This window comes from Oryx dammah, unplaced genomic scaffold, assembly GCF_014754425.2.
Source record: "Oryx dammah isolate SB20612 unplaced genomic scaffold, SCBI_Odam_1.1 HiC_scaffold_22, whole genome shotgun sequence".
NCBI lineage: Eukaryota > Metazoa > Chordata > Mammalia > Artiodactyla > Bovidae > Oryx > Oryx dammah.
The window spans coordinates 41,898,608-41,912,360 of NW_024070206.1; the positions used below are offsets into that span (position 1 = coordinate 41,898,608).

Consider the following 13,753-nt stretch of genomic DNA (forward strand, 5'->3'; position numbering starts at 1 on the left):
ACCTGGCCCATGGCATAGAGGGAGGAGTTCAGGCCTGTGCGATTCCTGCACTGCACCTGACGGCCCTCACTTGAGGTCATCTTAGTGTATTAGAGGTCTTTTCCAGTTTCCTAATGGTCTCACTGTTTCTACACCAGTCCCAGCCAAGAATCCACCTGCAATGTGGGGGACCTTGCTTCAGATCCCCCGAAGAAGGGAAAGGCAACCCACTACAGTATTCTTGGGCTTTTCTGGTGGCTCAGATGGTAAAGAATCACCTGCAATGCGGGAGACCTGGGTTCAGTCCCTGGGTTGGGAAGATCCCCTGGAGAAGGGAAAGGCTACCCACTCCAGTATTCCGGCCTGGAGCATTCCATGGACTGTATAGTCTATGGGGCTGCAAGAAGCTGGACACGACTGAATGAGTGTCACTTTCAGCCAAGAATTGTGTTGGTGGGGCTCATCTGTCTGGGGTGTGGGATGCATACAATGGATGTTCAGTCAGAGCTTACAGAACAGAGCTGTGTGGGGGTTACTGTAGGGGTAGGACTTCGGGGCCTTTCTACTCTGATGGGAAAGAGGCAGCGAAGCTCGCACAGTCCTCCCCTTGGGCTTCCTTCAGCACTGTCCCCTGGGTCTTGGTAGGTGGATACTAGTACCTGGATCCTAGTAGGTGGTCAGGGCCTCAGGCTCAGGGTCTGGCCACAGTTTCCAGGACACAGACCAGGAAAGTTGGTGGCCCCAGGGGTGCAGAACTCTGGTAGATGAAAATGCTCCTGCCTAATTTTGCCTTTCTGGCAAAGCACATGCCTTCCCCATGAAGCCATTTCTGCCTCTCATTGGCTCTTCTCCCAGAGTGCTGGATGTTGGGGGTAGGGGGTGAGGTGAAGAGTCTGAAGACCCATTAGCAGGGAACACAGAAGGGGGGGCGGGCAAGGTCTAGGTGCTCTAAACTCACTATTTAAAATGGATGAAAAGAGATTTTTCTCTGTCTGGCAGATTTGGAGGCCTGCTTACAGAGTGGGATAAAGTGGAGCTCAGCCGGATCGAGGATGCTCTGGAATGCTCCCTTTGGGTGTCCAGTGTTGTGCTTGGGTTCCCCTTGCTGACGAGAGGCCTCCAGCGGCCCCTGACGGTGTGGTGAGCCGTGTGTGGAGATGAGGGTGACGCTCCAGAAATGTCCCAATTGGAGGCAGACACGTCTCTTCCCACAGGCCCCACCCCGATGGTACCACTACAGCGTGATGAGAAGAAAGCGAAGAGGCCCTTCTGTCCCTCACACAGCCCTGACCTGAAATGACACCACTAGAGCGATGTGAGGGAGGGAGAGATGCCCTTGGCGGGACAGCGTCCCTGAATTTAGCAGATGCTGATGCCCAAGCAGGGGGCCTACCCCAGCCATTTCTGGTCTGGGCTGGGGACTGCTCCGGACAGCAGGCTGGGTGGGGCATTGGCTGTCAGGAGCCTGGGGGAGAGTGCGGGGGGGGCCACCCAGAGCCCTTCCCCCCAACACCCCAGGGGAGATGAGGAGAGGCAAGACTGTGATGGCAGGAGGGGGCTTGCTCCCCTCCACCCCAACCCTGGCCATCTCCCAAAGTGGCCCCTGCCCACCTGGCTGGGAGCTCATGGGTAGCCGTGGGCCCTGTGTCTCTGTTCCCCGAAAACTGGACCTGCTCACAGCTCAGGGTTCATTTCAAGCGAAGGAGAAAGCGCAGCCCCACACTCGCAGGGCAATCAGCGTGCTCTGTGATGAATGGAGCCCGTGTCACTCAGTGAAAATGAATATTTCTTTGCGATAATGGCCAGATGGTAGCAACTCTCCGATCCAAATTAAAACATGCATGATAAATGCCAGGAAAACAGAGGAAGACAAAACCCCAACCTGGAGTGAATTCTCTCTATAAATCTTCCCCCTGCGCCCCCTCCCCCTCTACCACCGCGGCCCTGCTAATAGCCATTAAATTATTAAGACGCACTGCAAGGAGAATGCCAATGTCAGCGGCATCCACCCCGCTGCCCACAGCTGCCCCCTGCCTGAGGGCCAGGCTTTGGAGGGCCTGGGGTAGGGGAGATGAAAGAGAGGGCTGCTTTTTCGGCCAGCAGAGAGCTGAGAGGTAAAGAAAGTTCCTGTTTAGAGAGCCGAATGGGAGGCTGGCCCATGAGGCTGGGCCGGCAAACGTGCTCTGATGAGACACTAACACCCACTGCCTGACTTCATGGCTCAGAGCGGGAGAAGCGTTCTGAGCTGGAAAGACCAGCGAGGAACTGCTGGAGACAGCATTCCCGCAGGATGGACCCTGACGAGGGCCCATGCAGAGCTGGGCATCTGGAAGGGTCAGAGTAGGCTGCCCGAGGGTGGCCATGTGCCTGAAGGTGAGCATGTACCTGGAAGTCTGAATGCAGCAGGTACTAGGCAGGGCCGGGGTGGCTTTGGGGCTTGTATTTCATGGTGACAAAAGGGCTCTTGAACTTAAGAGTTTAATTCTCATACCCCCTGCCCTCTCCACTCACAGCTGGAGATCAGAAAAGCCTCTCCTGAATCTCCTACACACCTTGTCCGGCCCCGCTGCAGGTGACCAGCCTTCCCATATCCAGCTTTCACCAATCACCAGTTCCCTTCATCTTCCAGAAGACCCCTGGCTCTTTAGTGGGGCATTCCCTGGAGCTCTCTCCTTGAGTCACACAGTTTCCTCATTTTCCCTGGACAGGGTTTATGCCACAGGGCCTGCATCCTGGTGTCAGTGGTTTCTCAGCCTGAATTCCCTCCAGTAGGGAGCCTCCTCCAGGAAGCCTTCCCTGACTGCTTCCCCCTGTATAGCTCTCTCCTCTGCTAGCCATGGTGCCTGCTGTCTCCACTATTCTTCTGGTGCCCTTGACATCTAAGCTGATCTCCTCACCAGATCGAGCTTCTCTAGGACCCAAAGCTCAGCAAAGACTTAAAGAATCTGGATTAAAGAATTCTGGAATCCTCCACACATTTGTCTTTCTTGGTCAGCTCTCCAGGGGCGGGGATCACCTCTCTGCATTTCTGAGTCACTTGCAGTCAGGCATTCATGTCCAAACCTTAAGCCTCCTAAGTCACCTGGGCCTGTTACCCAGTTGGGATGTGGCATCTGGGACAAGACATCCATGAGTCAGCATCATGGGCTTGTCTCTGATGTGATCGAAAAGAAAATCTATGCTGGCTTGTCCCTGCTGCCCTCCAGCCTCTGCCAAGCCTTCCTCCTCTCCAGGCCCAGCAGACAAGACCCTGAGTGCCCAGGCAGGCTCTCCTCTGCCAGCAGACGTGGAGTGTCTCCACCTGCCCACCCCCACCGAAGCTAACCCTCGGTGCTGAGAAGGACCACAGACAGGCTCATCTTGTTGCTACCTTTGCACCTTGGAAAGTTCAGCTTTGGACCCTCCCCAAATTCCCCTACACCCACGCCCATTCCCAAAGGGCATCAGGGAGGGGAGTGAGGAGCTGGAAAGCTCGTCCTGAAGGCTGTGGTCCAACTGCATCCTTTGTGCCTCTGAGAGGGGGCGTGGATGCTGGGAGAATGTTCTCTGGGTCTTGGCACCACAGCCAGGCCTGAGAGAAGGCAGCAAGGTCCTGGCTGAAGGGCTGAGTGGGAGGGCTGATTACTGACTGTGTAATTTTGGGCAAGTCACCTCTCCTTTCTAAGAGAACAGGGGTGCTGCTTGGCCCACCCTGCAGGGCCAAGACTGGTGTGCTCTTACTGGAGGCTCTTGGTGGCCTAATGGGAGACCTGAGGTCCCTACTGGCTCTCAATCTTCCTTCCAGTGTCCTGGCATGGCTTTAGCAGCAGCTGCTGCAGGCATTGCCTAGATCCCCTGTGTATTGTCCTGAACTGGGTGGGGAAGGAGCAAGCCTCTCTAACAGCAGACAGGCACATCTGATCAGGAAAACTGGGCAGCGGCTTATGGTAGAGAAACAAGCCCTGGGATGGGCCTGGTGAGCTGGGACTAAAGGGTGAGAAGAGACAGGTTGGCCCCAGATTCAGACTGCCCATGCGCCACACCCAGGACTTCTGTGCCCTGGAATACGAGGAGCAGGAGACCCACAGTGCACCACATCTGGTCTTCTTACTGCAGGGAGTGAACCCTCCTCTCCATCCAAACCAACTCTACTTTATTTTTTAAAAGATCTAAGATGCTACATATTTGCCTCGTTTGCCTCTGTTTTCATGTCTTTGACTTTGGCACAGTCCAGGTGCTACCTCTTGGTAAACCTGTCATCCCAATTATCACTTCCTCCAGGAAGCCTTCCTCGGCTCACTCTGTTTTGGTACATTCACACGCACAGTACAGCTCTGGCCCTGGGAAGTATGATTTCTGTTGGCACTTTGTTGATCACACCTTGTCAATGGTCCTCACCCCCATTACCTCTCACCGCCGGAGGACTTGACTGTAAGAATAGAATAACCACAGCAGCTGTCATCAGGGAATATTCCACAGCTAACCAACTGCGTTCCATCTATGGCAGCTCCAAGGCAGTGTCACCATCCCCTTTGCAATAGGAGCTGGTGAGAGATTGTTGTGGGAGGGGCAGGACGTGTGGGTGTGATGACCAGCACCATCTCTGCCCGGCTCTCTGCTCCGGCTCCCTCCCAACATCCGGCTGAGTCTTCCTAACCTACTGTTTGGAAAGCATGACATATATATATATATATATATATATACACACACTGTCACCCTCTGCCCCAAAGCCTTAGATGGCTTCCCTTCACCTAAATGTGTCAGTTTAAAGCACCTTCTGGAAAACACTGCTCCCATATCCTGCCCTTCCTCATTCCCGCCTCACAGGATCCTCCAAGTTGTCCTTGGCTCGGGCTATTTTCCCACCTGGGAAACTCTGCCTTTCCTCGTGCAAGTCCTCTCCCCGTGAAGGTCAAGCAGGGGTTACCCTTTCTCATCTCTCTGTCCTCGCTGTCTCTCCCTGCCTCTCACCCCGCCACCTCCCCTTGCTATCAGGCTGTTTCGAGTGGGGTGTGTTGGGGGCCAGGAGGGCGCTGGATGGGTCTTGTCTGCATTGGGGTTCACTGGAGGCTGCGCTGAGGACTGCCTGTGACATCCTTTCTCACATCCTGCCGGCCTCCTGGGGAAGCGTGCATCCACCTTCTACATCGTGCACACAGTGCCTGCAGGAGCGCCCCGTGGGACAGCGCGGGAGACAGGGGGCCGTGGTGCCCTCGCTCTGTCATCCCTGTTCCTGTTGTCGGTCCCTTCAGCCTGGGCACACGCGAGGCAGCTTTTAAATATCATCCAGGAGCCCATTTGCAATGATTAATATCCCATTTCCCCTGAAACAGTCCTTTGCTAAATTAGCTGGGGGCCAGAGGGAATTTGGTGAGGAGCCACGAGTCTCCACTTAACTTGCCGAATGGATTAAAAGAACTTTAACAACAAAATGCAGATCAATCAACACCCCTTCCCCCAGCTGCAAACCTAAAGTCCATTTAAGCTCAGCAGGTTTGCAGTTAATTATAATTTCGCACCTATGGCAGGAGTTACCGAGGTATTTATAATGTGCGTCTGCCCCACGGGGGCCTCTCTAGGGACCCTTTTTCCCAACAGCCGCTCTTCCTTCTCCAGCCACAAAGACCTGTCTTCATGCAGCTGCTGTTGGGTTCAGTTGTGTAAACAAGAGGACCTTTCTGGAGTTTAAAATTTTCTTTTTAAAAGCAGCCTGGGAGAGAAAGGAGGCAAAGATCCTTTTAAGTCAGAAGGAGCAAGCGTTATGGAGAATAAAACCCCAGAACAGAGGAACCTTACACCAGCAAAGATTGAGGGCAGGAGAAGAAGGGGAAGACAGAGGACGAGATGTTTGTTAGATGGCATCACCGACTCGATGGACATGAATTTGAGCAATCCCCAGGAGTTGGTGAAGGACAGGGAAGCCTGGTGTGCTGCAGTTCATGGGGTCACGAAGAGTCAGACACTACTGAGCGACTAAACAGCTTGGAAATTCCTAAACAAAAGTAGGCAAGATTACGGTCAGATATGTGGTAGAACTTCCTGTCCACCAAAGAAGCCAAGCCCTGGGTGGGCCACTTGGCCTGGTGATGAGATGTCTGATCTTCAGTCCTCCCCAAAGGCATAGGGCCCCTGCCCCAGGCTGCTCCTTGAGCACCACCACTGTCTGGGAAGTGGGGACATGCTGTCTTAGATCTGACACGAATTTCCTGAGCTGAACATTGTAATGCCTTTTCTTTAAACATCAGTCCAAAATAAATCAGGGACGTGAGTACACGAGAGATCTGCTGGGGTATCAACTTGGGGTGGTGTTCAAGGGAAAACATTACAATCTACAGCTCAAGAGATTCCAGAGGGAATAGGGCAGGACAGGCTGACAAAACAGGATTTCCAACCTCTGAAGGAGGCTGAGAGAGGCCAGGAGTTGCTTTCCTCCTGGGTGGTTTTTAAAAGTGGGAGGGCAGTGTGAGAGGTGGACTGGGGTGCTGGGGGACCGAAGGGGATGCGGCTGGACACAACGGCCCCTGAGGCCCCTCCAGGGCGCCACGTGCTACGTCCAGGCCTGGCCGACCTGGGCAGTTAGCTATCTCCCAACCAAAGGTTCACCTTGACCCCTCGCTCCAGGCCCTTGGAGGCAGACACAGCTGTGAGAAGGGAGCATGATGTTGACCCTAATGACTGAGGAGCTGAGGATGTGGGGGTCTGCAGGGTCTGGGGGCTGTGGTAAGGAAAGGCACCCCGGTGCACTCCCATCACACACACGGCCAGCAGCCCTCAGCAGAACACGCACCCTGCCTGCTCCCAGGGGCTTCTGTGGGGCCACCAAAAGGTGCGGGGGGCGGGAGGTGTCTTCTGCTTTGAGCTGCAGACCCCTCTCCTTTAGGTGGCTGCCTGGGGCCTCAGTCACCAGAGCCCTTCTCAGCTCAGTGTCGTATCCTCTGGCGGAAATGAGGTGGGCTCCACTCATTTTGAGATCTCTCTGGCGGGATACCAGCCAGGAGCCCCAGAGTAGAGGTCAGGAGGTGCTGAACCTGGACGGACACTCATGATGCCCCAAAGGGGAGAGACTGGGCATAGGGTGGGTGGTGCCCTAGCTGTGGGACTCGACTTCCAGACAGTAGCTTGGCTGTGGCAGAAATGAGGCGGTTCTTGGGGTTGGGGTCTCTGCCCAGCCCACCCCCACCCCCAGGGGAACCTCACCCAGGACCTTCTGCAAGGGTGCACATCTGCCTCCAAGCCTTTCCTGACCCCTCCCCCCGCACCGCCCCAGAAACTGCACCTTGGGTCAGGTCATCTAGAGTAACGCCGTTTTTTAAAACCTTGTTTCCTACCGTTTTGGCATCATTCTGATGAATCCTCAAAACGCTGTGGACCCCGGCCCTCTGGTCTCATGTTTCGTGTACCCCCTCCCACCTGGGGCCTGGCAGAACCCCGAGGGGCCTCTGTCTCCCTGGAGGCTTTGGTCGAGGGAGTCATTTGTTGCCTCTCGAGACTGGAAAATGTAAACTCCTGTATATTTAATTTTCCGAAAGCGGGGCCATTTCATCTGCCACTTGCGAAACTGCCTAACTAGCGTATGGGACTAAATAGCTAGAAAAGTCTGGAGGTGAGAAACCCAGAGTCGGGGGGTCAGCAGGTGGCTCTGGCTCTCCAGGGTGCCAGGACCTGAAGGTGAGACCCACATCCCTCAGCTGGTTCCCCAGTGGACCCTCCAAGGCCTCCCAACTGCACGTGGTCTGGGTCTGTTTAGAAATAAAAGAATACTCTGAGGAGAAATGAGCAACTTAATAGAATTTTAAAAGCGGCAGGAACTGATGGGGCTACAGATGGTGGAGGACCGAGTCAGCCCTGGTTTTGTGGCGGGGAATGTGGCCTCGGGGAGGGTCTCGGAGCCACATCCACGCATCAGGTCCAACCTCATTAGCTGGCCTAGCGGGACTCCGCTGCCACGCAAGCGCCGGCCGTGGTGAGGGGCCCTGAAGATGCTGGTAAACGGACAGGGAGCAGCGAGAAGCTCAACGAGTCGCGTGGCTAAGCGACTGGCCGGCACCTGCTCTCCACGGAGTGGAAATGAACGTCTCATGGACGGGCTGTCACACTTGCCCCCAACCGGGCTGGTGGAGAGACCAGACTCGGGCTCTCAGGCTCCAAGTTTCCCTATGTGGGGGGTTCATGGCTGGGGCGCAGGGCTACTTCCTTTTTCCTCTCTGGAGCCTCCCCCAGGCCCTGAAGATGGCGGGAGACACAGGAGCTCAGCCTTTTGGCTGTGTCACCGGTACCCTCCCTTCCGTGATCGCAGGCCCCCATCCAGCCTCTCCTCTCGGGATCAGTCCAAGCTACCCCTTTGCCTCCCTTGCTTGGATCTGATGAAGGCCCCCTCCGGAAAACACGCCCGATGGACCAGGGAGGGGCTGGGGGAGCCCCCTGGCGGTCCCCACAGGGGCATGACCAGGCCCCCAGCTTGGGCCTCACACAGGAGGCTGGAATGTGCCCCTGTGGTTTCCAGTTTAGGTCCTGGACGGGTGAGAGCATGGCGGCCATCCCTCAAGGCAGCTCTCACCGTTGCTTCCGTCCCCCCCTCCACAAGGGCCCCCTTGGTGCCTCTCTGCTCGCTCTGAGGGGGCAGACCCTGGGTCCCGGAGTCACCTCTTCCCCAGGTCTCCTTCCCAAGCCCTCTTGGTTTCTAACTTCTCCAGCTCTTCAGCCTGACATCTCGCTGTTTCTTTTAATTTTTTTTCTTCCTGTCATTTCATATTGATGAGATACAACTGATGACGAACCGGTCTGGGCCCCGCCCCCAGCCCCTGGATCCCGGGATGGGGTGGGGGGACGCTCAGTTCCCGCCTCACTGGGAGCAGGTGTGGAGCTGGGTGTGTGTGGGTCCCTTTGTTGGTGTGGGTGTACTGCAGGATGAGGGGAAGGTGTGTGAGTGCACCCCGCTAGGGGCTTCTCCATACACAGCCTGGATGAGGCTCCCGCTAGCTGAACCTCCTGACCTGTAGCCAGTTACGGGGAAGAGGTGGGGGTGGTTTCTGGTGATGGAGCCAAGCGTGGCAGGGGGTGAGGTTCCTAGAGGACAGCTCATGTCTGCTGGGGTGTGGCTAGGAGTGGCGGGGGTGGGGTGGCGTCTGCTGGCTCAGGTCTCAGCCACTCCTTCCCTTCTCAAGGGCTCCTACTTGCCTGCGGACTCTCTTGAGAGCCCTTTGTGTGTGGGGGGGGGTGGGGGGGTGGGGGGTGGGGTGGACCCCAGCCCCAGCCTCCTCCAGTTCAGTCCAAGGAGTCCCCAGGCAGTTTTGCTGCCTGAGGCCAGGCTGCCTAGAGCCTTCTTTTCTGAAAGGAGCCCCCACAGCCTGTCCACAGGAGCCTGGCTTCGGGGGGTGGGGGCCCTGTCCTGTCCTTGGCCATAAGGCCCACCCTGGACTGAAAGCAGGATGGATGGGAGGGGTCAGCGCTGTGGGAAGCACCCTGTGGGCATCACCCCCGAAACAGAGTGGCGTGGAGACGCTGACTGTGAAGCAGCTCTCAGGGCGGGTACGTCGGTCTGCTGGGAGACGCGGGACATCACCGGGCATGCGCGAGGAAGCATCCTGGCCTCTGAGATGTCAGGGCAGGTACTGGGGCGGGGGGCGGTTAGGGGGACTAGGGGGTGGGTGGCGGGGGGCCCACCATGTGTTTTGCTGTCCCCAGCCTGCCTCACTCCCCTGGTGAATGAAAGGGCTTGCTTCTGTGGGGCTGGGGGTGAATCTGAGCTGAATACAATTTGCTCCAGGAAGCTCTGTGGGGTTAACAGGATCTTCCTTGCATTCGGGGTGGCTCTTTCTCCCTTGGTTTTCTTTCACAGCTGGAACCCTGGCTCTTGGTGATATTGGGGCTGTCTCCTCTTCTCCTGCCCAGGGGTATTCGAGCTCTGATGCCCTGTCTCTGCTGGGTCCCCACACACGGTCAGTGGCTCCAGCTTCTGACCGAGACACGCACCCCCTTGGCCCTGAGCTCGGGGCTCCATTTTCACTTCGTGCCCTCCCTGTCTCCTGCCGCGTCTACACCTCTTGGTCCAGTTTTCACCTCTGGGAAGCCCTCCCTGCTTGCTGCTCAATGAGCTCTCTCTTCTCTGACCCCTGCAGTCCTGGTCTCCCGTATCTTATGGGTAGGTCTGGAAGCTCCTTGTCCAGCCGCGACTTGCCTCCCTCACCTGGGACCCTGCTCCTTGCCCCTTATTTACCTTGAGAATGAACCCAGAGGTAAGATAAATGCCTGTGGTACCTTCCCATCGTCCCCGGAGTCCAAAAGACTATCCTAGGAGTCTGAGGAACGCAGAGCGTCTGGGTGCTGGTGACTGACAGGCAGGGCTTTGAATTTTGGCTCGGCCACCACATAGCTGTGCAATCTGAAGCAAGTTCCGTGGCCTCTCTGGGCCTTCATTTGTACCTTTAAGCGGGGCCAAACTTCCACCTCCCAAAGTTGTTGTATGGGTTAAATGTGTGTGTTTAAAATCCCAGCCTTGGAAATCCCTGGCAGTCCAGTGGTTAAGACTCTCTGCTCTCACTGCCAAGGGTGTGGGTTCAATCCCTGGCCAGGTAACTAAGATCCCACAAACCGCATGGTGCCCCCAAAAGAAAAATAAATAAAATAAAATAAATGCCCGCCCTCAGTGGGTGCTCTGTAAACACCAGCTTTCCTGGGAAGTTAGCTGTCTTGTCCTTGGGTGAAGACGTGCAGGCCCAGAGAAGTGGTGTCCAGGCCAGAGCTCATTTTGCACAAAGGTGGGGCTAGAACCCAGGACCAGAACAAGAACTGCCATCCTGTACTCTTCCTGGGGAGCCCCAGCCAAGCACCTAGCCTGTGGAACCCAGGATGCAGCGAGCCAGGGTGGAGTAAACCCGCCTCTCCCTGCAGGACCCCTTCCTCTCGGCCCCACACCCGTGACCCCAAGTCTCCCTGGCTCCGGCTCCCGGGCTCCTTCCCTGCTTCCTGCTTTCCCCCAGGCCTCTCTCTGCCTTCTGCCCCTTCCTCTTCTCATTTCTGGGCTCCTCCTTTCCTGTTGGATTTCTCCTCCCCTCCCCCTCCTACCTCTGCCTCGTCTCCGTCTCCTATTCCCATTTCTTTCATCTTTGTTAACACTCACCTCTCCCCCATTCCCCTCCCTCCACAGAAGAAGTATTTAATGGATATTAAATTATTTTGAACTTTCTTTTTTTTCCCAAAGAGCTTGGTGATGATGCTGACTCAGGATCATCTCACTGTCTAATATTGAATATGCAATTAATAGATAGATGTTTAGGTCTGGCTCTCTTTCCCCTGCCCCCACCCCCACCCCCTTGCTGCCGCAGGAAGGATAAAAAAGCTGATTAATCTGGTTTGGGGCAAGTGTTAACGCGGGAGATATATGGGAGAAAGGAGATGAGGTTAGCAACTTGGAGTCAGAAGGCGGCTGCCTCCAAGGCAAGTGAGGGAGAAATGGTTTGTGTTGGAACTCAGCGGCACGGGCTGTGAGCCTGGTGTAAACCCACGGGGCTCTGAGCTGGTGGTGGTGGTGGAAGGCCCTCCCCGCACTGAGCCTTCTTCCGGCCATTCCACCTCCCCAGGTGTGGACTGTCCCTTCCTTCAATCAGCTCAGGTGCCACCTCCTCTGAGGTCTCTGGCTGCCCCCACCTTGGGGACCCCTCCTCTGGGGGTGTGGGTGCCGTCCGAGCTCCCTCCCTTACTTGATGGCTCTCCCCCAAAGGGCCAGGGTCTCCGCTGCCTCTGTGAGGCCCTGCCGCACGGCAGGGGCATTGCCGGAGGCCTGGCCCTGGGTGTTTGAAGAGCATCTGTGTGCAGAGAAAGGCGAATAACTGGGCTGCCAGGAGGGGGCAGGAGCCAGCAGAGTGAATCAGTTGGTCTTTGCAAGCCCTTCACATCTGAACCGTTTCTGCTCTCCAGCTGACCTGTCTCCACCTCCACGATGGGGCTCCCCAGGACGGGACACTCTCAGGGGGCCACAGGGACACGGGCCTGTGCCCTGGGGCATGGGGCTCCTTTGGGCGGCACCAGGACACCAGTTGGCCTGTTGGGTGTGAGTTGAGGCCTGGGTCCAGAGGGCCACAGAAGCCTTGTACCCAGGTGGGAGCCCTGCTGGGCCCCCTGAGGGCAGCAACCTGTGCTGGAGGGACCCTAGACATCCCGCGAGGTGGGCAGGTGACCTGTGGCCACACTACAGGACAAGGAGCTCGACTCTGAATCTTGCAAGTAGCTTTTGTCTATTTGACTTCGGGCTCTTAATTTCCTGGAAATTTTGGGGGGAGGGAGGGGGAGGGAGAGAGAAGTTCCTCAGTGCTCAGCTGAGCTGAGAGTGACTGTCCAGGCCCAGTCAGGGAGGGCCCAGGGGCAGAGGGCGCTGGCGTGGGCATGGAGTGGGCACGGTGCCCGGTCAGAACCCGGGATGGTGGGTGCTTGACAGAGGAAGCTGGAACCTGGCCTGGTCCACCCTCTGTGTACAGTGGGGGTGAGGCCACGCTGGTGGAGAGGACAGAGCGTCCCCTCGGGGAGCGGGGGCCTGCGTCTGTGGGTGAGGCTGTGTGTGTCCTTCTGCTCTGGCCCCTTCCAGACATCGGTCTGTCTGCCTGTATCTAGGTCCAGCATCTTGGCCGGAGCGGCCCCACACCCCAAGGGCAGCCCTCCTCAGACTTGCCCAATCTGGCCTGAGCTTCCCACCACAGATGTGTTCTAAGTCACTTCAGTCGTGTCCAGCTCTTTGCGACCCTATGGACTGTAGCCCACCAGGCTCCTCTGTCCGTGGGATTCTCCAGGCAAGAGTACCAGAGCTGGTTGCCGTGCCCTCCTCCAGGGGGTCTTGCCCACCCAGGGCATCTCTTCCATCTCCCGCACTGGCTGGCGGGCTCTTTACCGCTGGCGTCACCTGGGACGGCCGGGGAAGGATTGAAGCACATTTCTTCCCTCCCATCCTGGCACCCTTTCAGCCAGTCCAGTCCCATCACAGTGGGGTTTTCCTTCCTGACACGGAGGCGGGCCTGCCCTTCTGGCTATCTTAAAGGGGGCAGTGGAGCGCCCAGGACATCCTGCCCATTGACTCACAGAGAGGAAGGAACCCCAGCAAAATGCAGACCCCAATCCACTCTCCTCCTCTTCAGTCGGTCCCCACACCAGCCACCCAGGGCTCCAAAGCCCCGTCCCAAGCCCCAGCCACAAGGTCCCCAGGGGGCTGGAGGCACCGGCAGGGAGTCGCTGCAACCCCCTCCCGTGGTGGGGATGGGCGTGGGAATGGAAGCAAAGGAAGGCCTGAGACAAGTGGGCCCTCGGGTGAAGGGGAGGCAGGAGGGGAGAAGACGGGGCCGGAGAGAAGGGAGGGGCAGAGACAAGTGGGCCCTCACGTGAAGGGGGCTGGCGAAGGCAGCTACTACCTCCTCGGCTCTCGCTGTCCGCCGGTTTCACCTGGATCGGCCGGTTCATCTGTAACAGAGCACAGGGGGTCAGCATTAGAGCAGGCGCGCCTGCACCCTGAGGTGTGCGGGTGTTCAAGGGACACGGCACACTGCCCACCCCTCTGACGCAGACACCCACGCCCCCGGCACCCGCGCGGGACAAACGTGAGGGTCTCCACTAAAGCCCCGCCCCCTCCCCTCCCCAGTGCGGTCCCTAGGACTCCCCTCATTTCAGGAGGGTGTCTCAGGACTGAAGACCCTGGGGTGTTGCCAGCCGTGAGCGGCTCTTGCTAACTGCGATGTCGGTCCACCCAGGACACAGCTGGCTTTGCCGAGCTGGTCTCTGGCCGAAACTGACTCCTTCCTAGCTTGGGGCCCGG

The 13,753-nt window shown here is 57.2% G+C and overlaps 1 protein-coding gene across 41 annotated transcripts in view; it reads right to left on the minus strand.

Annotated features, from left to right (window-relative positions):
- The window catches only part of CELF4 (CUGBP Elav-like family member 4), a 314,257-nt gene that overhangs the window by 62,393 nt on the left and 238,111 nt on the right, over positions 1–13,753 (minus strand). For 21 of the 41 annotated variants that reach the window (XR_005725250.1, XR_005725248.1, XM_040264897.1 and 18 more), the window contains exon 3: positions 13,323–13,401. Coding sequence is in view for 37 of the 41 variants with exons in the window: in XM_040264897.1 (XP_040120831.1) it covers positions 13,323–13,401 (79 nt within the window). In the remaining 4 variants the exon portion in view is untranslated. The remainder of the gene's footprint in view (positions 1–13,322; positions 13,402–13,753) is intronic. The other 20 variants (XR_005725249.1, XR_005725251.1, XM_040264891.1 and 17 more) reach the window with 1 other exon arrangement.